The sequence below is a fragment of the Triticum dicoccoides genome, chromosome 2A (assembly GCF_002162155.2).
Source record: "Triticum dicoccoides isolate Atlit2015 ecotype Zavitan chromosome 2A, WEW_v2.0, whole genome shotgun sequence".
NCBI lineage: Eukaryota > Viridiplantae > Streptophyta > Magnoliopsida > Poales > Poaceae > Triticum > Triticum dicoccoides.
In genome coordinates, this window is record NC_041382.1 from 603467513 (window position 1) to 603491689 (window position 24177).

The 24177-nt window shown below is 47.3% G+C and overlaps 1 protein-coding gene across 1 annotated transcript; it reads right to left on the reverse strand.

The window, feature by feature from the left end:
* Positions 1-13904: 13904 nt before the first annotated feature.
* On the reverse strand, positions 13905-15841 carry LOC119355637 (BTB/POZ domain-containing protein At2g24240-like). The gene has a single exon (XM_037622466.1). It carries the CDS (start codon positions 15621-15623, stop codon positions 14274-14276), a length of 1350 nt encoding a protein of 449 aa, XP_037478363.1. The 5' UTR covers positions 15624-15841; the 3' UTR covers positions 13905-14273.
* Between the last annotated feature and the right edge of the window lie 8336 nt (positions 15842-24177).

The following is a 24177-nucleotide window of genomic DNA, read 5'->3' on the forward strand; positions in this document are numbered from 1 at the left end:
TTACTACTGGTGATTCTCATGTTTTTTATTAAACAAGTAAGTTTGCAATTGCAAATGTTGCTGATTGGAACGACACTAATACTATAGTTTAGGTTTCCGATCTTCATACACCTGCCTGGCCCAAATGAGTTGCTACACCTCTCTGACCCAAATGAGTTCTTTTTTTTTCTCTCTCTAAAAAAAAAAGAGTTCTTTTTGCTATAAGCTCTTCTGTTTCTTTCACACTGATGTCCAATCGTAATCTGCTGCAGTATGATACTTCACAGTTCTCGGTTCATGTTAAATCAATTTGTACTTGCTGTGTACGTACATCGTATGGTAGAAGCAGACAGTTGATACATTGGTCCTTCACCAAGGATAGAGCGAAATATTTCTTTGATGGGAATTTCCTTAGCTCTAAGGCCAAAGGGTCGACATTTTAGAATGGGATCCAGGCTGTCAAACCGGCCTTTGCGTTAGGAGCTAAGCTTAGCGTTAACGACGGCAACTCCACGCGATTTTGGTTAGACCACTGGTTTGGTTCGGAGCCGTTGTGGCGCAGCCACTCCTCCATTTACCAACTTGCTACTAACATTGATATCCTCGTTGCCGACGTGCTTAGAACCAACCCGTCAGCCATTTCTTTCAAAATGCCTCTTATAGATACCGAATGGGCTTGTTGGGTCGGGCTATGTAATTCACTTGCTGACGTGGTGCTGCGACCCGAGGCCAATAAGGTCTCTTCGTCTCTCACGAGCTCTGGGAAGTTTTCGGTTAAGTCACTTTACGCTAAGTTGACGGAGGGCCCGACACTAGACATAGCTAGGGGGCTATGAAAAGTGTCAATCCTCCTTAAAATAAAAATATTCCTAGGGCAAATGTTCCACGATCGTCTCCCGTCCTCTAACAACATAGCGAAACATAACGGGCCGGCCGATGGCACTTGCGTGATGTGTGGTGCGCACGAAGATGCAAACCGCATTTTCTTCAACTGTCACTTAGCTCGATTCGCTTGGAGTGTGGTCCGGGAAGCCTTCGATCAGAATTGAAACCCTCACTCGGGTAGTAATCTCCGCGATATTCTCTTGGCCCACAGGGATGGGTTCGACCGAGTTTTATGGCGTTGTGTAGGGGCGCTTTTATGGGCTCTATGGACTACTAAAAACAAAATCACTATAGAGCACAAATTCCCTTCTCACCCCGCTGACATTACTTTCAAATGCCATTTGTTCCTTCAGACCCGGATGCCGTTGGGGAAACGGCGGGACGCTGAGCGGATGCAGGAGACTATGGAGCGGATACGACTGATCTAGATTGCTGCCCGTCATTAAGATGTTGTGGAGCTGTATCTGTCCTTGCCGGTGTTGGCATGTTTAGACTGTTTATCCATCTTTCTCAGACCTAGGCCGGTTGCATGTATCAAACTTAGGCTTCAACCGTGACTACCTTTTGTTATCGTCTATCCCGTATGTTGGATGCTGTCTGTTGGTGGGCTTTATTAATTTAAAGCCGGACGCTCCTTACATCTTCGTTTTAAAAAAATGGAAAAACATATAATGTTTTGTGAGTATACTGCAAGGGTTAATTGATCTGATATTGGTACCCAGCCAGTTTACATGTCGTAATGTACTTATTGAAATGTTACTGTTTTGTCTCACAAACTAAAAATGCACGTTTTATTCCATTATTACTGCATATTTCACTGAAGAAAAGTGATCACTTGCAGAACCTCATTTGAGCTTTTCGTCTGTTTGCCTGATGACATTAGGAATCAACTGCTTGCTCCGCGTGTTGTGTTGCTGCTGTAGCAAACATTGTTTCTGCCCTCGGGATTTTTGTGGTATGTCACTGCAAGTACTTTAAGGGCATCTCCAGCCGCGCCCCTAGGAAGGCCTCTTCAAACGTTTTTTTTCACCGGCGCTAAAAAAACGGCCTAGTCGCGTCCTCAGGAGTCCGATTTTCGTCGGCTTGGGCCGAAAACAGCGCCGGCGGACCCAGGCCGAACCCGGCGCGCTGGGGGCGCCCGGGGCGCCGGGGCGAACTGTTTTAACGCGAAAAAGCCGCGGGCCAGCCGCGTCAGGGACACGGCGGCTCGTCTTCCCCCAACTGCCTCGGTTCCCGCGGGGAATCAATGGCAAGGCTGCCGGGCGGCGCGTCTCGGGACGGCGCGCCGACGCCTCCCCTCCCTCGCACGCGTACACACGGGCGCGGAGCGGCTATAAAAGCCGGCGGTTCTCGCTGGTGCCCACACCAGACTCGCCCCTCGCCGCCGCCCAGCCCCTCTCTCTCCGTCTCCGTCTTCCTCTCCCGAGCGCCACCGGCAGCCCCTCTCTCTCCCTCTCTACCACCGCCGAGCCCGTCGCCATGGCAGAGCGCTTCCCCGGAGACGAGGCGGCGGCGAACGGCTTCGCCCGGCGTTCGCTCCGCGAACAGGAGTCCAGACTCCTGTTCCAGGTGAACATCCCGGCGCCGTCGGACATGCGTGCCGGGCCGACGGGGTGGCGGCTCGGCGACGGGGGAGTGCCCGTTCCCCCGTTACCCGACGCCGTGGCGAAGCCCACGTACTTCGCCGAGGAGGTCGAGGTCGCGCGTGCCTCCCTGACCGACGACGAGCGCTCCCTCTCCCAGTACGCCGCCGGCAATCACGCGGCTTGGGCGGCGTACTTCCAGCGCCGCCAGCAGCAGCGCCTGGCCTCCACCAATGACGCGCCGGTGGTCGGCGGCGTGAAGAACAGCGTGGGGCGCCACCTGTGGTGGGGCGTCCCGGGCCGCACGCTGGAGGGCGTGCTGACGCACCTCGACGGCGGCAACAACCCGCCGTTGACCTATCCTGGGACGGGGGCCGCCCCGTCGCAACACCGACGCGCATGGGCGCCAAGGAGGTTCGCCTCCTCCTCGTCTTCCTCCTCTCGCTCATCTTCCCACTCCTCCGGTTCTCCGGCGCTTCTCGGCGTCAAGGCCGAGCCCGCGGCGGAGACGTCAATCGGTCGACGCACTCGCAGCGTCGGCATCGTCATCAACGAGGGCGGCCGGCGCGCCCCCTCCTCGTCGGCTCCTCCACGCTTCGTCAAGCCGAAGATGGAGCCGGGGCTGGCACCGGTGAAGACAGAGCCGGGGCTGGCGCCGGTGGAGGCAGAGTTCAACGACGACGACGCGGTCCTAGAATGGGCACGCCAGGACTCCATTGCGATGGAGAAGGCCCGCCGGAAGAAGGAGAAGGAACGCCAGCGCGCCGCCCTGCGCCGCTTCGAGGAGCGCCGACGCGGCCGTGTTGAAGACGGGGTCGTCGTCTTATGCGACAGCAACGACGACGACGACGCGCCGCCGCCAGTCCGCCATGGTGACGCCGGGCAGGGGTCCAGCAGGGGCGCCCGCATCAAGGAGGAGAAGGCCGCCGACGACGATGGCGGCGACGACTTCAGCCCTTTTCTTTTTTAGATTAGGTTAATGTAATGAAAATGCGCGAATTTTACCGAAATTTGTCATGTTTGGTCGAAATTTTACTAGTTTTTATCATAACTTCGCCAAACGGTCCTTTTTTTCCTAAATACGCGTTTGGGGGCGGCCCTGGGGGCCGACGGCTGAGGACCAACTCACCCCAGGACTATTTTTTACACCGGCTCACCCCCAAACGGCGCTTTTAGACGCCCCCTGAAGGCCACCGGCTAGAGATGCCCTAAGTACGTACTTTGCCTTGCACCCAACGTGCCGTCTGAAGAATGCTAATTGCCTCCCTCCATTAATAATAAGTACTCCTATACGGGGAGAATTCTTCGAGCATACACGTTTCAGTTCAATATAGGCATTCGTACTACGGTAGTTCAATTGTCATATACTGGAAACTATGCTGCTACACCATACATGTAAGGCCATTCAACAGGAACAACCGGCTCTTTATTCTATCTGTTCATTACCATCTTTTCTTTCTGACGTTTCGTTCTAGGAGCTGAAGTGTCCACCACTCGTTTCGGCAGGGTTCCACTGTCATCATGATAACGGTCCATACAGAAAAAACGTAGCCACCAACTACTTAGGACATATACAATGCATAGTCTTAAGATGATGCCTCACATGTTATGTAGGATCGGATATGACATAAAGTAGGTTCGGATAGGGAAGCGGGATCCTTTCCACGAGGCGGGTGCTTGAAGAAAAAAATATGGCCCGATGACAAAAGCTGAAAAGGTCGAGTGAAAAGTAGAGATGCATGTGTATTAGAGTCTTTATTTTCTATTTCTTAATGAGGCCCACTAATGATAGTTTGCATTGGAGAGAAAACATTAATATAGATGCCTTAAATTATTTTTTATCATGTGACATATGTATCCATATGCTACCATTGTACATGCCCTAATATAAGATGCTAAAGTATCCGAAAACCATGCGTTAAACATGAGTACCTACTCCATTGCTGGATTACTTACGCATTTGTTTTGCCTTGGCCTCGATCTGCATTTTTTTGCAGTTTTACTCTTCTTCTAGTCTAGACCATCTTTCATAATTCTAGAGGCCTCCTTTGGTTTGGAAAATTTTTGTAGGAATTTCATAGGATTGGATTTTTGTAAGAAAAATTTCTTCAGAGCCCTTTGATTTGGAGGAATAGAATCTTATTCCTTATTCCTATGAAGGAATTCTTCCTATCCTACATATTTCATAGAAAAATAAATATTAGTCTAGACTCAATAGAAAAAATCCTATAAGATGAATCAAAGAATATCTCCTTTCCTATTCCTACTCATAGGATTTGAGATGCATGTATCTTATTTTCTATGACTTCTCTATTCATATGATTGTTCTACCCTATGAATCAAAGGAGGCCTAGATCTCTGCACTACGGCTCGGCCACAGGAATAAACTCAATAATTTCCTTCATCATACCTACCTTGTCAAAGCCAGACATCCTTTTTCGTGTAGCCTTTACGTCAAGTGTGTGTATATATAAACAATAAACTATAACCAACGAGTGGCCTCCAGCGGTAGTACTGCTTGGACCTGTCATGTGTCTTCCATTCCAAGTCCAAGTAGAGGACAAGATGTTGGATTGGATATGATGCGCCCAGATCGAAATGATACAAGTATACTCGTTACCAACTCTAAGCCTCTTTGTAGGAATGTCATAGAATCTCTATTTCTAATGAAGCAGTTGGTAGTCTCCGCCGATCAATTTTCATCCCACCTTCACTGAGTATTTTTTGTTCTAAAAAAATCTACGAAATTTCGTAGGTTAACCAGGGACAACTCCCACCTTCCAGATTTTTTTTCGTCCCACCTACCATGGTTTTTTTTGGTACCTCGTCCCACCTCACACTGAGCCGTCACGAACCGCAAAAACCGCCTATCTTAGCCAAATCAACAAATCTCTCTCATTAATGCAATTTTCTTTAGGAAACAAATAATAGATTCTTTCCTACCTTAGCCAAATCAACGGATCTCTCCCATTAATGCAATTTGCTTTAGCAAATAAATAATAGATTCTTTCCTACCTTAGCCAAATCAACGGATCTCTCTCATTAATGCAATTTGCTTTAGCAAACAAATAATAGATTCTTTCCTACCTTAGCCAAATCAACGGATCTCTCTCATTAATGCAATTTGCTTTAGAAAACAAATAATAGATTTTCAGGAAACAAATAATCTCTAATCTCTAATCTCTAATAATAATAATAATAATAATCTCTACTCCTAATGGACGAGTTGATTGAATAGTCCCACCACTTTCGTCTGGTTTTTTCGTCCGGTTTATTTTCGTCTCACATCCCACCACCATATCTACTCACGTTAATTTTTTACCCTCACAATAAAAAGTTTCCTAACCTTTCCAAAGTTTCCTAACTAGACACGTTATAAACGAGCAGGAAGTGATAGCACGTTACCAATCAATAAATTTAGTTTCATAACAATCAATTCCAAATCCTAATTTTCCTAATACGTCGATCTTTCTCAAATCCTAATAAGCCCTCTTCCTCTTTCCTTTTTCACCGCTCCACCTAGAAAAAAACCATCAATCACGCAACCCCTCCCTGCCTCTCCCCAACTCCCCAAGCGACATCCTCTCTCCCCTCCCTGCCGTCCCCCAAGACGCCCTCGTCGGCGCACTCTTCATTGGAGCGCTGTCCGCTGGAAGCCGGAGTCGGGAAGGAGAGCAGCTACCAGCGGGGGAGACCACAAGGGGAGGTGTTGGTTCTTCCTCCGATTGATGCATCCGCTCATGGGGGCATTGCTGGTGGGGGCGAGGAGCGATGTTGGTGGCCGTGCTGGGGCCCGGCGGCGTGGGCGGGCGCGCTGGAACTGGTTGTGTCGATGGCGTCGTTACCGCCGGAGACCATGTTCGTGTGGGCGCTGGCCAGCGCCGGGTGCGTGGTCGGGTAGGTGCGCGTGCCTCTCGACGGTCTGCTCGACCCGGCCGGGTCGGCGGCTGTACGGCTTCTATGTGCTGCGCACTGCAAAGGGCTTCCGTCGCTCGACGAGGTCATCCAGCGGTAAGGGGAAAAAACCCCTTCGATCCCTAACACTACCCCACCACAACAATCCATTGCTAAATTTTCTATGACTGTTTGGTTAAATTTGTAGGTCGGACAAGCTCGTTGACCACATTGGGTAGCTGCCGCCCTCTGCTGAGATTGTTCACACCATGGATGAGATCTCCAACACTGTAAGTTACTCTTCTTTGGTTACGTTTTATTTAATCTGTGTAGTTTGATGTGGGTTGGCTGATGATTGGCTAGGTTTGCTCGGTCATTGATTCGGTGGAGTTGTGCAGGGACACGCACTCAGATAGGTGATTGGATGACGTCTGCTTGCTTCTTGTGTAATAATTTGGAAGCTCTGCAGCAAAGTGTTTTCAGTTTTCTTTTACTGAATATAAATATGTATGTGAACTAGGGAGTTTACGGAGGAAGCAGATAAGGCATCAATGACGAATTATGAGCATCTTCAAGTAAGGTCTATAACATAAATGGCATCTGTGAAAAGGGAGAGAGCAGAGTGAAATGACCAAACCAGAACGGTAACATTCATTTCTGTGATTTTCTGCAGTACCTGAACACATATACTACTTTATAAAACGTGGTACTAAACGCTGAGAGTGAAGGTGCCCTGCCTACCAGAGGAATATGGGAAGGCAGCAAATAACTTGCGTATCGACTTTGAGAAAGGAGGGATTCATCTTCGTAACAGTTGCCATAGTGATAGTTATATTCTGTTGTGATTGTTAGCTTTGAATTTGAATTAGAAAGATAATGCTCTACCATTGCAGATAAACTCAAGCATCTTAATCAGCTGAACCTTGCAATTGCACATCTGGGTAGAAAGTAGGTATTGGGCAGGCCGTTGCTAAGCTTAGTACTATTTTCACTGTCAAACTTGCATATATTGAAGTCAGTTGTAGTTCCAGTTTGGAATTTAGTACCATGCATATCAGCATATTAAGAGAAGCCTGATTGGTTCCATTGATTTGCTATAGAATGTTTTATTAGACATGAAGGTGCCTGGCCTTTCTTTTACAAAAAATAGGGTAAGACCTACTTTGAAGAAAAATTGCTTGTTATGTTTACGAGTGAAGCGAGAAAACAATTGCTAATCTCCTTTCATATACTCATTTTTGTAGCTTAGTTGTCCATCTACAGATATTGGTGGTCATGCCTTGCCCCTCACTTTCCTCCAAGCTTGTTGCCCTCGCCCCCCTCCTTGAGGCAACCGCCTGCTACTCATCTCGGTGGCGTCAGGCGCGGCCGTACCCACCATGGCATCGGCGTGGCCCTCCCTGCAAGGAGCGGTGCCTCCTTGGTACGATCACGATGCTGATTCAGCCGGATCAGCGGGGGTTAGTAGGCTCATAGGCTGGCGTTTCCTCGTATGCATCGATGTTCTAATCATGATGGCATGACCATAGATCCTATGAGTCTAGAAGACTTTGGGGCGGCTCATCTACGTGGATGGTTGTGGCTGGGCACACAATCCATTAATAAGCCTTCAAATTTTCACACAGAAGGTCCCCTCCTTTTCCTTTTTGCATTTTTTTCTTTTTAATTTGTTTAGATTGCTTGCGTTGGCAAATGGAAGAAAGACTCGGAATCCTAGATTTCTACTCTCTATCAGAAGCTTGTAACTGATTTGTAAGCTCACCAGCCAAGCTGTCCATTTGGGTTTCGGTAGATATATGGAGTATATTTACTCACATTGTCCACGACTTGTTTGAAGAAATTTCTCTTCTGATTTGGTATTGCATTGCTGAGCACTTACTGTGAATTACATGCAGCATGTGTATGTTCTATAGCTTCTATTGTACAGTTTTCCTTCTTTTTTTTCAGGTTGTCCAGATGAGCACTGGCCATTGGGAAATGGCAACTTGGTTGAACTGAATCAGCTCTAATCTCCTAAATTTGTGCATTTATCTTAAAAAACACTGCAGTGCTACCTCCCCGTAGTAATAAATAAGTATATTATGAAGCTCATATATGATTATTACTATTATTTTTGCACGTTCAATCAATTCCACTGATAAATCATTTATGCATTTTTAGAACAAGCATCAAGCATCATGTGGCATTATAGTCATTGGTGAAGATTGACAATGCACTCAAATACAAGACTTATGATGGTGTTTGGTGATTGATAAAGATGATTGAAAAGGTGCTTTCCAAGCATAAGGGGAATCTTCTATATTTCACTTTTTAATATAATTTGGCCGGTACGATGTATATTTTCTAAAAACTATATCGCCATTGTGGGTTATCTGACTAAAATTACATTTTCTGCTTGGCACTGATTCATATATATTAATATGGGCAAAGGAAATTCACAATAATTTATGTCAGTGAAAGACTTCTAAAACCAGTGAAGTGTCTTAGCAAGGATGACACGCCGTTGTGCCTCTCGGCCTGAACAATATAGCTCATTTAGTTCATCGCCACAACTGGCTACACGGCATGACGGAGCAGCTCCACATGTCCTGCGAGGACACGGAGTCAGCGTTGCACGGCCGCCGTAGGTGAGAGATCGTGCCATCGTGTCGCATGACCCCCGTCGGCTCTAGACTGGTTTGTTTGTTTTTCTCCTTTAGATGTGCAATTAGGAACGGAAAAGCCGGTTTGTCGCCAATTCATAGAAAAGGAATAGCCGGTTGTCAAACAAAGGAAGGGTGCTGGCTGGTAATTGGGACTAGGGCATTGAGATTGAAATTAACATGTGTCGTGAATCGACGAGGGTCTCACGGGTGGAACATACGAACCGGGCACGTAATTTTTTTTCCGTGAGAGAGGAGGAATAATGTGAGAGAGGAGGAATAATGTGAGAGATGAAGATGCATCTGTGGCTCGAGGGCTACTATTGCTTGCGAAAGCAGTGGCAGGGAGCAACCGATGGAGAAGGAGAGGCTAGGAAGGAAGAAGAGAAAGTAGCACACGATCAGGACGGGTGGCTGTGCATGGGCTATTGTGTTGTGTGCCTGCGGCCAAGCCAATTGGGAGAGAGGCAACTACTGCAGAGATAGAGGAAAGTAGCAGTCCATGCATGTTGCTCAGCATCAGGGTAAGGTGGGTAGTTTCTGCCGCTATGTCGCCGCATCGGACGACTGGGAGCAGGGAAGAAAAATTAAAGGAGAAAATATCATAGCGGAAGAGACTGGGCCCAAAAAGGGGCAAGTTCATCCCAAACTCGTTTTTGATGTTTCAGGGTCACCTCTCCGTCCATACACCGAACTAGGAACTCGCAATTGTTTCCTGTTATTGAACTGGACATAATCAGTCTATTTAAAACTGGTACAGAACGATGCATATTTTTGAGTTGATACAAAAAGACCAATGGTTTCTTTTTTGCATTATTGTCGTCCAGAGTGTAAGAGTTTCAGCCAAAACAAGTTTATGCCTAACATCTAGTTAGTAATGACTGAAATCTATTTTCAGATTTAAGCAATGAGGATGTTAGAACTAAATTATAGTTCCAGCATGAAAATAGGTAATTTCTTGTAGATAATCATAGTGGTATATTTTGTTGTGTTCGGTTTACAAGAATTAAAAATATAGAGATATTGTTGAGAAAACAAGAAGTTAAGTGGATTCATGGTTGACAAGCAAAGTTATTTTGGGGAAAGTTCCGTAGTAATGTTTACGAGCATTTAGCATGTGTGTCATGCTTGTTTTCAGTGGAATATTACATGATATGGTTCTATAGGTTTTGGAGCTTCTACTGGTGTGGGTAGTTATTTGCTTAATGGTGTAACTTAAGCCAACTGCATAATGACCTTAATATGGTTTCGCCATTGTTTTTTCTCCCGTTGTGCTTGCATGTTCAATCTTGTTATTATTGCATCTTGTGGTCTACTCTGATAGGTCATGTTTGTTTCTAGGGTGACAGTTTATACATCTAGGGAACCAGGGCAATTTGGACATGTGATATTTCCTCGAGTAAGCAAACTTCTTTTGTATGGCCCAACATGATGACCAACACCCATCTGGTTTTATATGGTGCCACTTTTGTTGTATACAACAAGCAACTACTCATTTTGTGTGCCTTGCAACAACATCATAATCTCATTAAACCTGCAATAGATCACACATTCAGTACATTTCAATTTCTAATTAGTCTAGACCGTGAAGTATCTATTTTTTTTAACATAACAGGGTTATCAGATCATATAATCTGTCACAAGTAGTAAGGGTGGGTAGATGAGCAAATTTTCCCAGATGGCAAGATATCTATACAAATTATGGAACTTGAATCTGAACATTGGAGAAGTGGACAGTGGACGAGACTACCACTGTTATATATAATTATAGTGATATTCAAAGCTATTTTTTTGTCTTAATGTAAAGTTTATCGCAGACAGACATCCACCCAGAAACACACACATGAGACATGACACACACACTTCCTTTTGGATTTGCCGGTTCTATGTTACCTCAAGAGCACAAAACTTGAGTAATTATAGCAAAACAATTCAAGGATGAGACTACGAATCAACCTGTGGGTGGATGGTTAGAGGTACTGTGGTATCTCCAGCCCATCAGGGTTCAAATCCTGGTGCTCGCATTTATTCCTGGATTTATTTCAAGATTTCTGGTTATGTGCATTCACTGGGAGGAGACGTTCCCGTCGACAACGAGGTGCCTGCGGACTTCGTAAATTTCAAAATGATATGCCGGCTCAGTCTTTCGGAGGTGCTCATAGGGGTAGGGTGTGTGTGTGCGTTCATAGGGGTAAGTGTGTGCGCGTGTATATGAGCGCTTCTGTTTGTACTGATGTTCAAAAAAAATTGAAGGACGAGACTACTATACAGTGCAGAATACCTCTTTATTCCCATATAAAGGACATATATTCCTTGTGACTGTCTTTTCATATACCATGATATGTTCCTATTTGCCAAAGAGTTGGCAAGGTACCGGCCCAAAATCAAGTGCATTATGAGCACCCCTATTCCTAGCTGCTAATCTGGATCTTAATAATTAATGCCCATACCTTGTTAGACCAAAATAAGCAATACTTTCATTGATAGACTAAACGACTCATGGCATGTGGATTAATGGACATGTCTTTTAATCCAAGGCATGGAGAACTCGGTACATGTCGAGGAAGAGGAACATAATGCCGGAGGAAGGCAATAACAAGTATCAGCTCAAGGAGTTCTTGATGGAGACGATTGGCCAGATCTTACTTGTAGCTTTTTTTGTGGGAAAGTCTTTGACTCCACATTGTTGGGCTAAGTTATGTTCGCATCTCCGTTTTGGATTAAATCAATTGAACCTACTGAAAAAAAAATCCTTTGGGAGTGTGACATTAGCAGGCGTGACAAGAACGATGATGGGATGCTCACTGGAGATGAGGTCAAAAAGCTGAACACGCCAATGATGCATAGATATATGTATGAATTGTACATGTACACACAAAACATACTGTGACAAGTATCTCATGCCAAGCTTTAGTTTCGGTAAGAGGTTTTGTTGCCGGTAGCAACGCATGGCCATTTAACTAGGTGTAATCCAAAATAAATAAATTAAGCCCGTAGCAACGCACGGGCGTTCTACTAGTTTCTATAGGATAGGATTTGCATAGGAAAATTTTCTTTAAGGTCCTTTGGTTTGTAGGAATGGATTCCTATTCCTATATAGAATAGGAATCAATCCTTCACATTTTGAAGAAAAAAAACATTAGCTAAGACTCAATGAAAAAATTCTTATCATATGCATTAAATGACACCTTTTTCTCTATAGGAATTGAGATGCATGTCATTTCACTTTCTATGATTTTCCTATTCCTATAACATTTCTATCCTATGAACCAAAGGAGGCCTAAAAAGCAAAAGCTCGCCCACCTGCACATACATGCTCTGTCGAGCAGAGCTAAGTAAAGCGCAAATGAAAGATTACAGACACGGCTGCTTGGAACAGAGCCTGTGACTGCCTCTGAAGAGCACAGCAGAAACCAGGTCGTAGTTTGGATCTGTTTCTAAACTCTTTAAAAACGAGTAAAACTAACATATTTTGTTATTTTTTTAAGAAAGAAACACGTGACAGAATGTGTATGTGAAACAGATAGGGGCACCGTTCCAATTCGGCATTGAATATTGTGGCCGACATTGCTGAGCACTAAACAGGACAGCCAAATCTGTCCTCGAGTGAGTCACCAATTCTAAAATGCAGGCCCCAAGCACGGCTCAGATGGATATGATAGTACGGCGTACGGGGCCTCCTAATTAAGTGCAGCGAAAGATATCCTTTAGCATTCACAAAACATACTTTGCTGAGAATCAACCTTGTGATGATTTTGACAGGGCAACGCCTGATGCCGACAACAGATGTTCCGACGAGAAGAATTAGAAGGGCAAGAAAAATCTACTGGTGATGGCATGCGTAGCATCTCTTGGCAAACCCTTTAAAACGTATGAAATTGTAAAATAACTGTTGATTTACAGTTTTAGATGAAAAAAGTAACCTGAATAGAACTCGTAAACGACTCCCACCTGTAAAAAATTTAAGAGGCGCGAAAAACATCTTGCCCAAACCTATGAAAACAAGGATTTTGGGGCCAACCCGAGGGTGCCCTGTATATGCGAAAGATCATTGGCCGGAGTCCAACTGCCATCGAAATCTTCATGGCTCGCTCCCGACCGCCGCCCCGTCCGTCCCTGGCCGCCGCCCTGCTCATCCGGGAAGCCGCCCCACCCATTCGGGCCGCCGCCCGTCCGTCCCTGGCTGCCGGAGGTAGGGTATGAGGAGGTGGAGGCACTCGAGCCGGAGAGACCAGAGCTCTGCGCTGCGGCAGGAAGGGAGCGGAAGAGGAGACGAGCGGCGTCGCGGTCGAAGGAGAAGACAGAGAGGTTGTCGGGGGCGGCGAGTGGAGACCGGCGACGAGAGCGTCAATCTCCGTGACAGTTGGCGTGGAGATGCTGGGGCCCGTGCGGAAGAGGATCACGGTGAACCGCGGGGCTGATTGCGGTTGGCGGTGGCTCTGCTGGTGGTGCGAGCAGCAGTGGGGGGTGGAGAACCCCAGTCCGGCGGGCAGAAGGGGCGACAGTGATTGGATTGACGCATGGAGGCGATGGGGCGCGTCGAGAGAGGCACGGTGGGGCGGCGGCGCATCAAGGGAGGATTGGTGGCGGGGGTGCGGTGCGTCGAGGAAGGCGAGGTGGCAGGTATATTTAGAGAATATTCTTTTTTACGGGTTGATTATACGAGGATCTGTTCGACTGCAGCTAAATCGGTCCTTAAAATACGTTTTTCTCGGTCCTTATAACGGCTTTAAGCGTTCGTGTTATAAAGGGTCTGTTAGAGATGTTGTGATGCCAGTATGTACTCTCTTTGGTCCTTTTTTATTTTGCATATAAGAATTGTCTGAAGTCAGACTTCATAAAGTTTGACCATATTTATATGAAAAAATATCAACATTTACATGCTAAAGTTGTACAATATAAAAATTGAAGTCATAACACATCTATTGATATTGATTTCATATCATGAATGTTGGTATTATTTTTTATAAAAATGGTCAAACTTTACGAGGCTTGATCTTAGACAAATGTTATATGCGACCTAAAAAGGACCGGGGGAGGGAGTACTGGTCGAAAATTTCTCTTTTCTGGGTTAGAAACCAAAGCTTGCGTACACTCTACCACTCCAGTTAAGATTGATCGAAAGCTACAGTGTACTGTGATGAGTAATCATCATCATCAGTTAGGTGCAACCATTCCTTCTGAATACTACTGTAGTAGTATCTCTTTTCTTCTGTTGAGTGAGCGCAACAAGTGCAGTACGACTCAAGTCACGGCGAGCTGAGCAGAGCAACGCGGAGCAGACTGGCGGTCAGATGATCGGCGGCGGCGGCGTCTCCCAGACGTCGAACACGTTCTCCTCGTTGTGCAGGGCGAAGAGGCGGTCGCCTCCGATGGAGAAGTCGCAGATGGCGCCGCCGTAGCTCCGCCTCAGCGTCGACGTCAGCACGTGCTCGGGCCCGCTGAACACGGAGATGCTGTCGTTCATCGACGAGAAGAGCTGCCCGCCGTGCGTCGCCAGCTTCGGGTAGCAGCTCTCCTCGCCGGGCGCCTTCCGGTTCATCAGCTTGCTCCGGGAGCTCCACCGCACGGCGCCGGCGTTGCTCCTCAGGTCCAGGAACCCGAGGTCGTCGTACTGGTTGATGACGCACACGGACCGCTCGTCCTCCATGGCGATGGCGTGGAGCACGCGCTTCTCCTCCAGCGACGCGGCCGTGCCGGCGTCGGACCACGACCAGGCCACGCTCTTGTCCCGGAAATCCAGCAGGCCGATGGAACAGTTGTCCGTCTTCGGGAACAGCGTGGCCACCATGAGCGCGTTGGTGGCGTCCAGCCACTGGAGCCTGTCGGCGTCGCCCAGGGCGCAGCCGGGGGGCTCGTAGAAGAAGTCGGCCTGCTCGCCGGTGGCGCTGTCCCAGACGCCGACGCCGTACTCGTTGAGGCGGCCCTTGCAGCTGGCGAAGATCCTCGAGTCCCTGTCGAACGCCAGCGCGCCGGCGGTGAAGGACTTGGCCTGGCGGTCGTGCTGGACGCGGAAGCGGTGGCGGAGGTCCCCGGAGACGGCGGAGAAGGCGGCCATCCCGCCGTCGCACTTGCCGAGCCGCTCGCGCGCGGCGATGAGGAGCGTGGACGCGTCGAGGTAGGCGACGTCGTTGACCTGCGAGTGGTCGAGCGAGACCGGGCGGCGCTCGTCGAGCATCCAGTTGTAGACGTGCACGGCGCCCCCGTGCGCGACGCAGCAGCCGCCGTCGGGCGCGGCGCGGACGGCCGTGCCGTCCCCGGGGGCGCGGCCGGGCACGGAGGACGCGAGGCGCAGGCGGTCGCCGTCGAAGCTCCCCCAGCGCGCGGCGCGGACGTGGTCGAGGAGGCCGTAGTAGAGCGCCTCCCGGTAGAGCAGCTTCTCCGGGAGGTGCGGCGGGACGTGGAGGCTGCCCGTGCGGAGCAGGTCGAGCAGCACCGCGAAGCACGCCGGGTTGCGGTCGATGAAGTACTCGGCGGCCGCGTCCTCCCCTCCGGCGCAAGGCACGTTCCAGGAGGCGTCGAGCAGCGCGCCGAGCATGGAGTCGCGGCCGGCGTTGGCGAGCGTGGTGGTGGTGGTTTCAAACGCCTGCCCGCCCACGTTGAAGCGCACGCGGCCGCCTCGTCCCGGCCTCGCCGCCATCGAGCCGCCCGACCGACCGGGCCGATCACCGCGCCATTCGCTCTCCCCCAATCAACCTCGATCGGATCGATCCCGCCGGCGAGAAGAGAATCGAGTGGGGAATCGTGTCGCGGAGTTGGGGGGTTGGGTGGGGGGAGCGGATTGGGAGACTAGTTATGCGTAGTCTACGCGGCCTTGATTCGCTGCTGTTGTTTTTTGTCGTGGCGGGACGGACGGAGGGGAGGGGGCAAGAGATGGTGCTGCTTGCTTTGGCGTGACGACTGACTACGGCGTTCATACTTTTTTTTTTCGGGTGAAAAAAAAAAAAAGCAAGTCACAAGTCTCCGCTTCTCTCCGGAGTGGAATTTTTTGCTCCTGCCTGAATCTAATGCAATCGTACATTACATGCCTGTCTTGTCGAACGCGCAACCTTTTCATCAATCAGAAAGGAAAAATAAACTGTGAAGAAACTTGTAGTCAATGTACGGTATTGATATTTGATAATCTAAGCAAGAGGATGTGAGGAGAAGTCGCCGCGCAGTCGTGGGTTCGAGGCAACGCCACCACGTACTCGGCCCGACCTGAGCTGAGCAGCCGTTAGGCTTAGACCGGCGCACGTTGGGACGGTACAACACCACCACGTGCTGGGCTCGACCCGAGCACCAGTAGGCGCAACTGCCCAAACGTTGGCGAGTACCGACCTGACATGGGCGAGCATCTCCAACTCTGCTGGGAGAATTCAGCAGGACGACTCTGCCAGATCCAATCATCGCAATCGCACGGCCGGCGCGGAATCTTCCTGCCTGCCTCTGTTTTTTTGCTTACTTTCTGCTGGCCTATTTCCCCTCTATTCCTGCTCCTGTCGGGATCGTGGCCGGGAACTGGCACGGCGACTCGGCGGCCTGCACTGCACGTTTGCTTTCCTCTATGCGGTGGTTAGGGCTTTTTGTAAACAGTCTTGTTAAGTCGACTTTAATCGATCTATATCCGTGAGATATTACATTAAGATCTGTATTAAAAAAATATTCAACTATTTTTATAAATCATGTCATTTGACTGAAACTTGGTTAAATCTTAGTCGAACTGAGACCTAGCCATATCCTTTTGTAAATGTAGATTCCATGAGGATTAATGGGAGTATTACGATACTGCTCGTGTCAATCAATTGTCATTCCACGGTACGCTGAAGGCTAACCTACCTTCGGCTCGGCACATAAGAGCATACCGGATAACCTCGCCGGCTGCATAATTCCGGCCCATATAGCGTTTTTGCGTGTTTTGTGGCTCGAATAAGTACGCTATATTTAGCCCGTTCCGTAAAACTTATATGAGTGGCCCACAAAAACGCCATCCGTTTGCTATATCTACCAGACGACATGCGATTTATGATTCCTTTCTCTCATTTCTTCCGCCGCCTTCCTTTTTCTTTCCAGCGATTTCACCCGGTGGAGAGCTTTTCTCCGATGAGTGATCGCAGGATCCACACGCGAGCATGGTGGAAGTGGTAGTGGCGGGTCGCCGTCGCGCAAGATCTTCTGCGAAGACGGGGAGGCCAGCAGCTCCCTCCGCCCCCTGTCAAAGTGATAACCCACAAGTATAGGGGATCGCAACAGTTTTCGAGGGTAGAGTATTCAACCCAAATTTATTGATTCGACACAACGAGAGCCAAAGAATATTCTCAAGTATTAGCAGCTGAGTTGTCAATTCAACCACACCTGGAAACTTAATATCTGCAGCAAAGTATTTAGTAGCAAAGTAATATGATAGTAGTGGTAACGGTAGCAAAAGTAATATTTTTGGTTTTATAGTGATTGTAACAGTAGCAGCAGAAAAGTAAATAAGCGAAGAACAATATATGAAAAGCTCGTAGGCATTGGATAGGTGATGGAGAATTATGCCAGATGAGATTATTCGTGCAATAGTTATAACATAGGGTGACACAGAACTAGCTCCAATTCATCAATGTAATGTAGGCATGTATTCTGAATATAGTCATACGTGCTTATGGAAAAAAACTTGCATAACATCTTTTGTCCTGCCCTCCCGTGGCAGCGGGGTCCTATTGGAAACTAAGGGATATTAAGACCTCCTTTTAATAGAGTACCAGACCAAAGTATTAACACATAGTGAATACATGAACTCCTAAAACTACAGTCATCACCGGAAGTGGTCCTGATTATTGTCACTTCGGGGTTGCCGGATCATAACACATAGTAGGTGGCTATAGATTGCAAGATAGGATCAAGAACTCACATATATTCATGAAAACATAATAGGTTCAGATCTGAAATCATGTCACTCGGGCTTTAGTGACAAGCATTAAGCATAGCAAAGTCATAGAAACATCAATCTCAGAACATAGTGGATACTAGGGATCAAACCCTAACAAAACTAACTCGATTACATGATAAATCTCATCCAACCCATCACCGTCCAGGAAGCCTACGATGGAATTACTCACGCATAGCGGTGAGCATCATGGAATTGGTGATGGAGGAAGGTTGATGATGACGATTGAGGGAGTCCTGGACTAAGGGGTCCTCGGGCGTCCGACCTGTTAGCCATGGGCCGGACTTATGGGCTGTGAAGATACAAGGACCGAAGACTGTACCCGTGTCCGGATGGGATTCTCCTTGGAGTGGAGGGCAAGCTTGGTGACCGAACATGTAGATTCCTTTCTTTGTAACCGACCTTGTGTAACCCTAGATCCCCCCGGCGTCTATATAAACCGGAGGACTTAGTCCGGAGTGGGGAGATACTCATTACCATGGCCATACAAGCTAGACCTCTAGGGTTTAGCCATTACGATCTCAAGGTAGATCAACTCTGGTAATACTCGTATTCATCAATATCAATCAAGCAGGACGTAGGGTATTACCTCCATAGAGAGGGCTTGAACCTTTGTAAACATCGTGTCCCCTGTCTCCTATTACCATCGACCTTAGACGCACAGTTCGGGACCCCCTACCCGAGATCCGCCAGTTTTGACACCGATATTGGTGCTTTCATTGAGAGTTCCACTGTGCCGTCGACGAAAGGTTCGATGGCCCCTTCAATCGTCAACAATGACGCTGTCCAAGGAGAAACCTTCCTCCCCGGACAGATCTTCGTGTTCGGTGGCTTCGCACTACGTGCCAACTCGTTTGGCCACCTGGAGCAGACCAATAGCTACACCCCTAGCCATAAGGTCAGATTTGGGAGCTTGAATTACGTTGCGGACATCCGTGGAGATTTGATCTTCGCCGGATTCGAGACCGCGGCGACCTCCCCTGGTCACCTTGACGAACATGACCTAAATCTATCGTCAGACCGCACCCCAGAGATAGCTCCTGCGACCATTCCGGCCTTAGATCCAGAGCACACTACGTCACCCAAGGATTGGAGGCTCGACCCCACCACGGAGGCCACAGATTCCCCGGTGTTGGAGCCGCACATGGACTTAACCTCACGCAATACTCGTGTCACCGGAACTCCGGACTCTTCCCCGGGTATAAGTTCCGAACCATGTGAGTCCGCAGATACCGAACTTGATCGCTTATTGATCTTCGAGTTCAGTGCCGCAGACATCTTCCAGCACTCGCCCTTGGGCGATGTGCTGAACTCATTAAAGAACTTGTCCTTGGCAGGGGACTCACAACCGAACTATGTACGGTTCGAACTAGAGGCTGATGATGGGGAATTTTGCTTTCCACCCGCCACACACTTCATAGCCACTATCGAGGATTTAACCGACATGCTTGACTATGGCTCCGACGATGCCTACAAGGAGCAAGGCCAAAACCTGCCATTCACTGGATGACGGACGACCACTTCTTCCTACGACGTATACATGGTGGACATGCCTGAAAAAACTAACAACGATGACAAAGAGGATCCAGTTGAGGATAAACCTCCTGAGAGACATCCCAAATGCCAGCTTCCTCGACGCCGCTATAAGTCACGTCGTTCCCAAGACTGCAGTACGGGCACCGGAAAAAATAATACTCCGGACGATGCCGAAAATAATGAAGACCCCGTCAAGGTAACCTCCGAACAGGGGAACGGGAAAATGGGCAAGTTAGCCCTGATGAACAGGCCATACACGGAGACTCAGAGGACAGTAATTATCTTCTACTCTCTGAGGAAGAGGAGAGCCTCGACAACGAGGATTTCATCGTGCCTGAGGAACCTCTCGAGCAGGAGCGCTTTAATCGCCGACTAATAGGCACTGCAAGGAGCCTTAAAAAGAAGCAGCTGCAGCTTCAAGCGGACCAAGATCTGCTCAATGATAGATGGAACGAAGTCCTGGCCGCCAAAGAATACAGCCTTAGTGGCCCAGCCAAAAGCTACCTGAAAGGATCGAGAAGAGGTGTCTAGGGGGGGGGGTGATTAGACACTAAGTACCAAAAGTTGTAGTTTTTAATTTCTTTAAGTTGAAGTGGAGTTTTGGCACAAGTTTAACAAACACAATACATATCAAGCAAGCATGCAAAGAGTATATGAGCAGCGGAAAGTAAAGCATGCAACTTGCAAGAATGTAAGGGGAAGGGTTTGGAGAATTCAAACGCAATTTGAGACACGGATGTTTTTGTTGTGGTTCCGATAGGTGGTGCTATCGTACATCCACGTTGATGGAGACTTCAACCCACGAAGGGTAACGATTGCGCGAGTCCACGGAGGGCTCCACCCATGAAGGGTCCACGAAGAAGCAACCTTGTCTATCCCATCATGGCCATCGCCCACGAAGGACTTGCCTCACTAGCGGTAGATCTTCACAAGGTAGGCGATCTCCTTTCCCTTACAAACTCCTTGGTTCAACTCCACAATCTTGTCGGAGGCTCCCAAGTGACACCTAGCCAATCTAGGAGACACCACTCCAAGAAGTAACAAATGGTGTGTTGATGATGAACTCCTTGCTCTTGTGCTTCAAATGATAGTCTCCCCAACACTCAACTCTCTCTCACAGGATATGGATTTGGTGGAAATAATATTTGAGTGGAAAGCAACTTGGGGAAGGCTAGAGATCAAGATTCATATGGTGGGAATGGAATATCTTGGCCTCAACACATGAGTAGGTGGTTCTCTCTCAGAAAATGTGTATTGGAAGTGTAGGTATGTTCTGATGGCTCTCTCAACGAATGAAGAGTGGGTGGAGGGGTATATATAGCCTCCACGCAAAAACTAACCGTTACACACAATTTACCAATCTCGGTGACACCGAATTGAGAAACTCGGTCGGACCGATTTAGCAAACCTAGTGACCGTTAGGATTTTTGGTGGGACTGGGATGCAACTCGGTAGGACCGATATGGTAAGGGTTAGGGCATAACATAATCTTGGTGAGACCGATTACACAAACTCGGTGGGACTGATTTTGGTAATAAGCTAACCAGAGAGTTGGTCAGGCAAACTTGGTGAGATCGATTACACAAACTCGGTGGGACCGATTTTGGTAATAAGCTAACCAGAAAGTTTGCATTGTAATCTCGGTAGTACCGATTGCTCAATCTCGGTGGGACCGATTTTGATAATGGACATACATAGAGAGATTACAATCCCATATCGGTGAGACCGAGATCCCTATCCGTGAAACCGATTTGCCTAGGGTTTGTGGCAGTGGCTATGCCATCTGAACTCGGTGGCGCCGGATAGAAGAATCGGTGGGGCCAAGTTTGACTTTTGGTTTAGGTCATATGTGGATGTGGGTAAGGTAGTTGCGGGTTTTGGAGCATATCACTTAGCACTTTGAGCAAGCAAGCCATTATGCAACACCTCATCCCCTGTTGATAGTATTGGCTTTTCCTATAGACTGAATGTGATCTTGGATCACTAAAATAGAAAATGTAGAGTCTTGATCTTGAAGCTTGAGCTAATCCTTTGTCCTTAGCATCTTGAAGGGGTTCCACATCCTTTAGTCCATGCCACTTAATTTGTTGAACTTGTCTGAAACATACTAGGTAAAAGTATTAGTCCAACAAGAGATATGTTGTCATTAATTATCAAAATCACCCAGGGAGCACTTGTGATTTCAATCTCCCCCTTTTTGGTAATTGATGGCAACATACATCAAAGCTTTAGATAAAGATATAGAGAATAGCAAGTAAAGCTTTGGAAAGACATGTAACAAGCATAGGCTCCCCCTACATGTATGCAATCATGTGAATATGGAATATAGAAGCATGTGAGAGCATAACCATGACAGAGTAGCAATGTGTTACATGTATCTTGGCTATATGCATCAGGGCAAAAGATATGAATATGGGAAATGTACCTTCATGCCCATGAGTCCTTCTTGCAAATAGTATGTACATCATCAAGAATTTCTCATACACATGACTATGATGCATATACTTACCTTGTGGTCTTGAGTTGGCTAGGATGGGATGAGCCCGCGTAAACAAGGTTAGATAACACAGATGCACCCACTAGCTAGAGCAAACAAAAGAAACCACAAGAGTACCAAGACTGGGATGACATGTAGAGTGAGTACAGAGTACCACGATAGATATTGACATGTCCCCAAAGAGAAAGATATGCAATGAATTTAATAAATTTCTTTCCCTTGGATGTCTTGCTCCCCCTGAATCTAGCATGGGATACTAGGAGAAGATAGGGAATAGAAAAACAGAGCTCAAAGAAACAAATGAACAGAGCTAATGCAAATAAGCACATATGAACATGTCTTTCCCCCAAGAAGACATGTGGCATCTCTCCTCTTGAACATCAAGCATCTGGGATCCTTGAAGATTACTCTTTCCTGGAGTATTCCCTCCCCCTAGAGATCTCTCCCCCTAGAGATATGATTAACCTTTGATGTGATCTCTCTCTCCCCCTTTGACATCAATTTCCAAGAAGGGTCTTCTGGAATTTGTTGTGAATGGGTTCGGTCCTTGAATCATAGTACAAAGCATTAACGTAAATGTGATGCTTGCAGAGGACAAGATTCATTGAGTGGAGCTGGATCAAGAATAAAGCAGGAATAAATGGCAAAATATTTTTCCTGTAGTGAAATCGGTGTCATCGAGTTGTATGCTTCGGTTGCTCAGAAAATCTTCGTAGACTGGAGACATGAAACCGGTGGAACCGAGTTCATCACAGAGAAAAACACTTGTCACCTCAGCTCACTGGACAAATAAGATCTCACCAAGATTTGCAATGAATTGGATGCAGAAAATGCAGGACAAAAAGCAAAGAAAAGAAACTAAAAGATCTAGATGAAGTTTTTTTTGAAAGGGGAAACAAATATGCATGAGACAAATGCAAGAACACAGAAAAGAACACAAGAGAACTTCATCTAGAGTTGGGCGGTGACAAAGTCACCTATGTTAGAGTATATTGACTTAGGAGTCAAGTGAGATCACTTGATCATAGGTCGTACTCATCGTTTAAGCTCAAAATGGGGTTACCATTTTTCGTTTAAGTATCTAATAATATGCATATAGGATCTGAACATATGATATTCCACCAATTAAACCAACTAGCATCAACTACAAGGAGTAATCAACACTACTAGCAACCTACTAGCACCAATCCCGGACTTTGAGACAAGAATTGGATACAAGAGATGAACTAGGGTTTGGAGATGAGATGGTGCTGGTGAAGATGTTGATGGAGATTACCCTCTCCCGATGAGAGGAGCGTTGGTGATGGCGATGGTGATGATTTTCCCCTCCGGGAGGGAAGTATCCCCAGTAGAACAGCTCTGCCGGAGCTCTAGATTGGATCCGCCAAGGTTCCGCCTCGTGGCGACGGAGTCTCGTCCCGAAAAGTTCCTCCTTATTTTTTTCTCACCGAAAGACCTCATATAGGAGAAGATGGGCATCGGAGAGCCACCAGGGGGCCCACGAGGTAGGGGGCGCGCCCTAGGGGTGGGGGGCGCCCCCCACCCTCGTGAGAAGGGTGTGGGCCCCCTGGCCTTCATCTTTGGCGTTGATTTTTCTTTATTTCTTTTAAGACGTTCCGTGGAGTTTCAGGACTTTTGGAGTTGCGCAGAATAGGTCTCTAATATTTGCTCCTTTTCCAGTCTAGAATTCCAGCTGCCGGCATTCTCCCTCCTTATGTAAACCTTGTAAAATAAGAGAGAATAGCCATAAGTATTGTGATATAAAGTGAAATAACAGTCCATAATGCGATAAATATCGATATAAAAGCATGATGCAAAATGGACGTATCAACTCCCCCAAGCTTAGACCTCGCTTGTCCTCAAGCGAAAAGCCGATAACAATAAATATGTCCTCATGTTTAGAGGTAGAGGCGTCGATAAAAATAAAATACGGACATGAAGGCATCATGATTATTCTCATAACAGCAACATATATAGGTTTTGTCATATGATTACTTATGTTCAAGTGATGATCTATTCACAATGCAAAAGTATAAATCATAAACCTTATTGGGTTCCAACAAACTATAATCTCAGCCATTGAAGCAATTGCAATTTATCATAACATCGGAAAGAGTCTATGTCAGAGCTAAAAAGAAAGTCCACATACTCAAATGTCATTTAGTCCTCCATAATTGCTAACACTCACGCGATACTTGTGGTTACAGAGTTTTAATCGGACACAGAGAAAGATAGGGGCTTATAGTTTTGCCC

Excerpts from the sequence above, each read along its gene's own strand:
- LOC119355637 (XM_037622466.1), bottom strand. The coding sequence starts at position 15,623 with ATGGCGGCGAGGCCGGGACGAGGCGGCCGCGTGCGCTTCAACGTGGGC.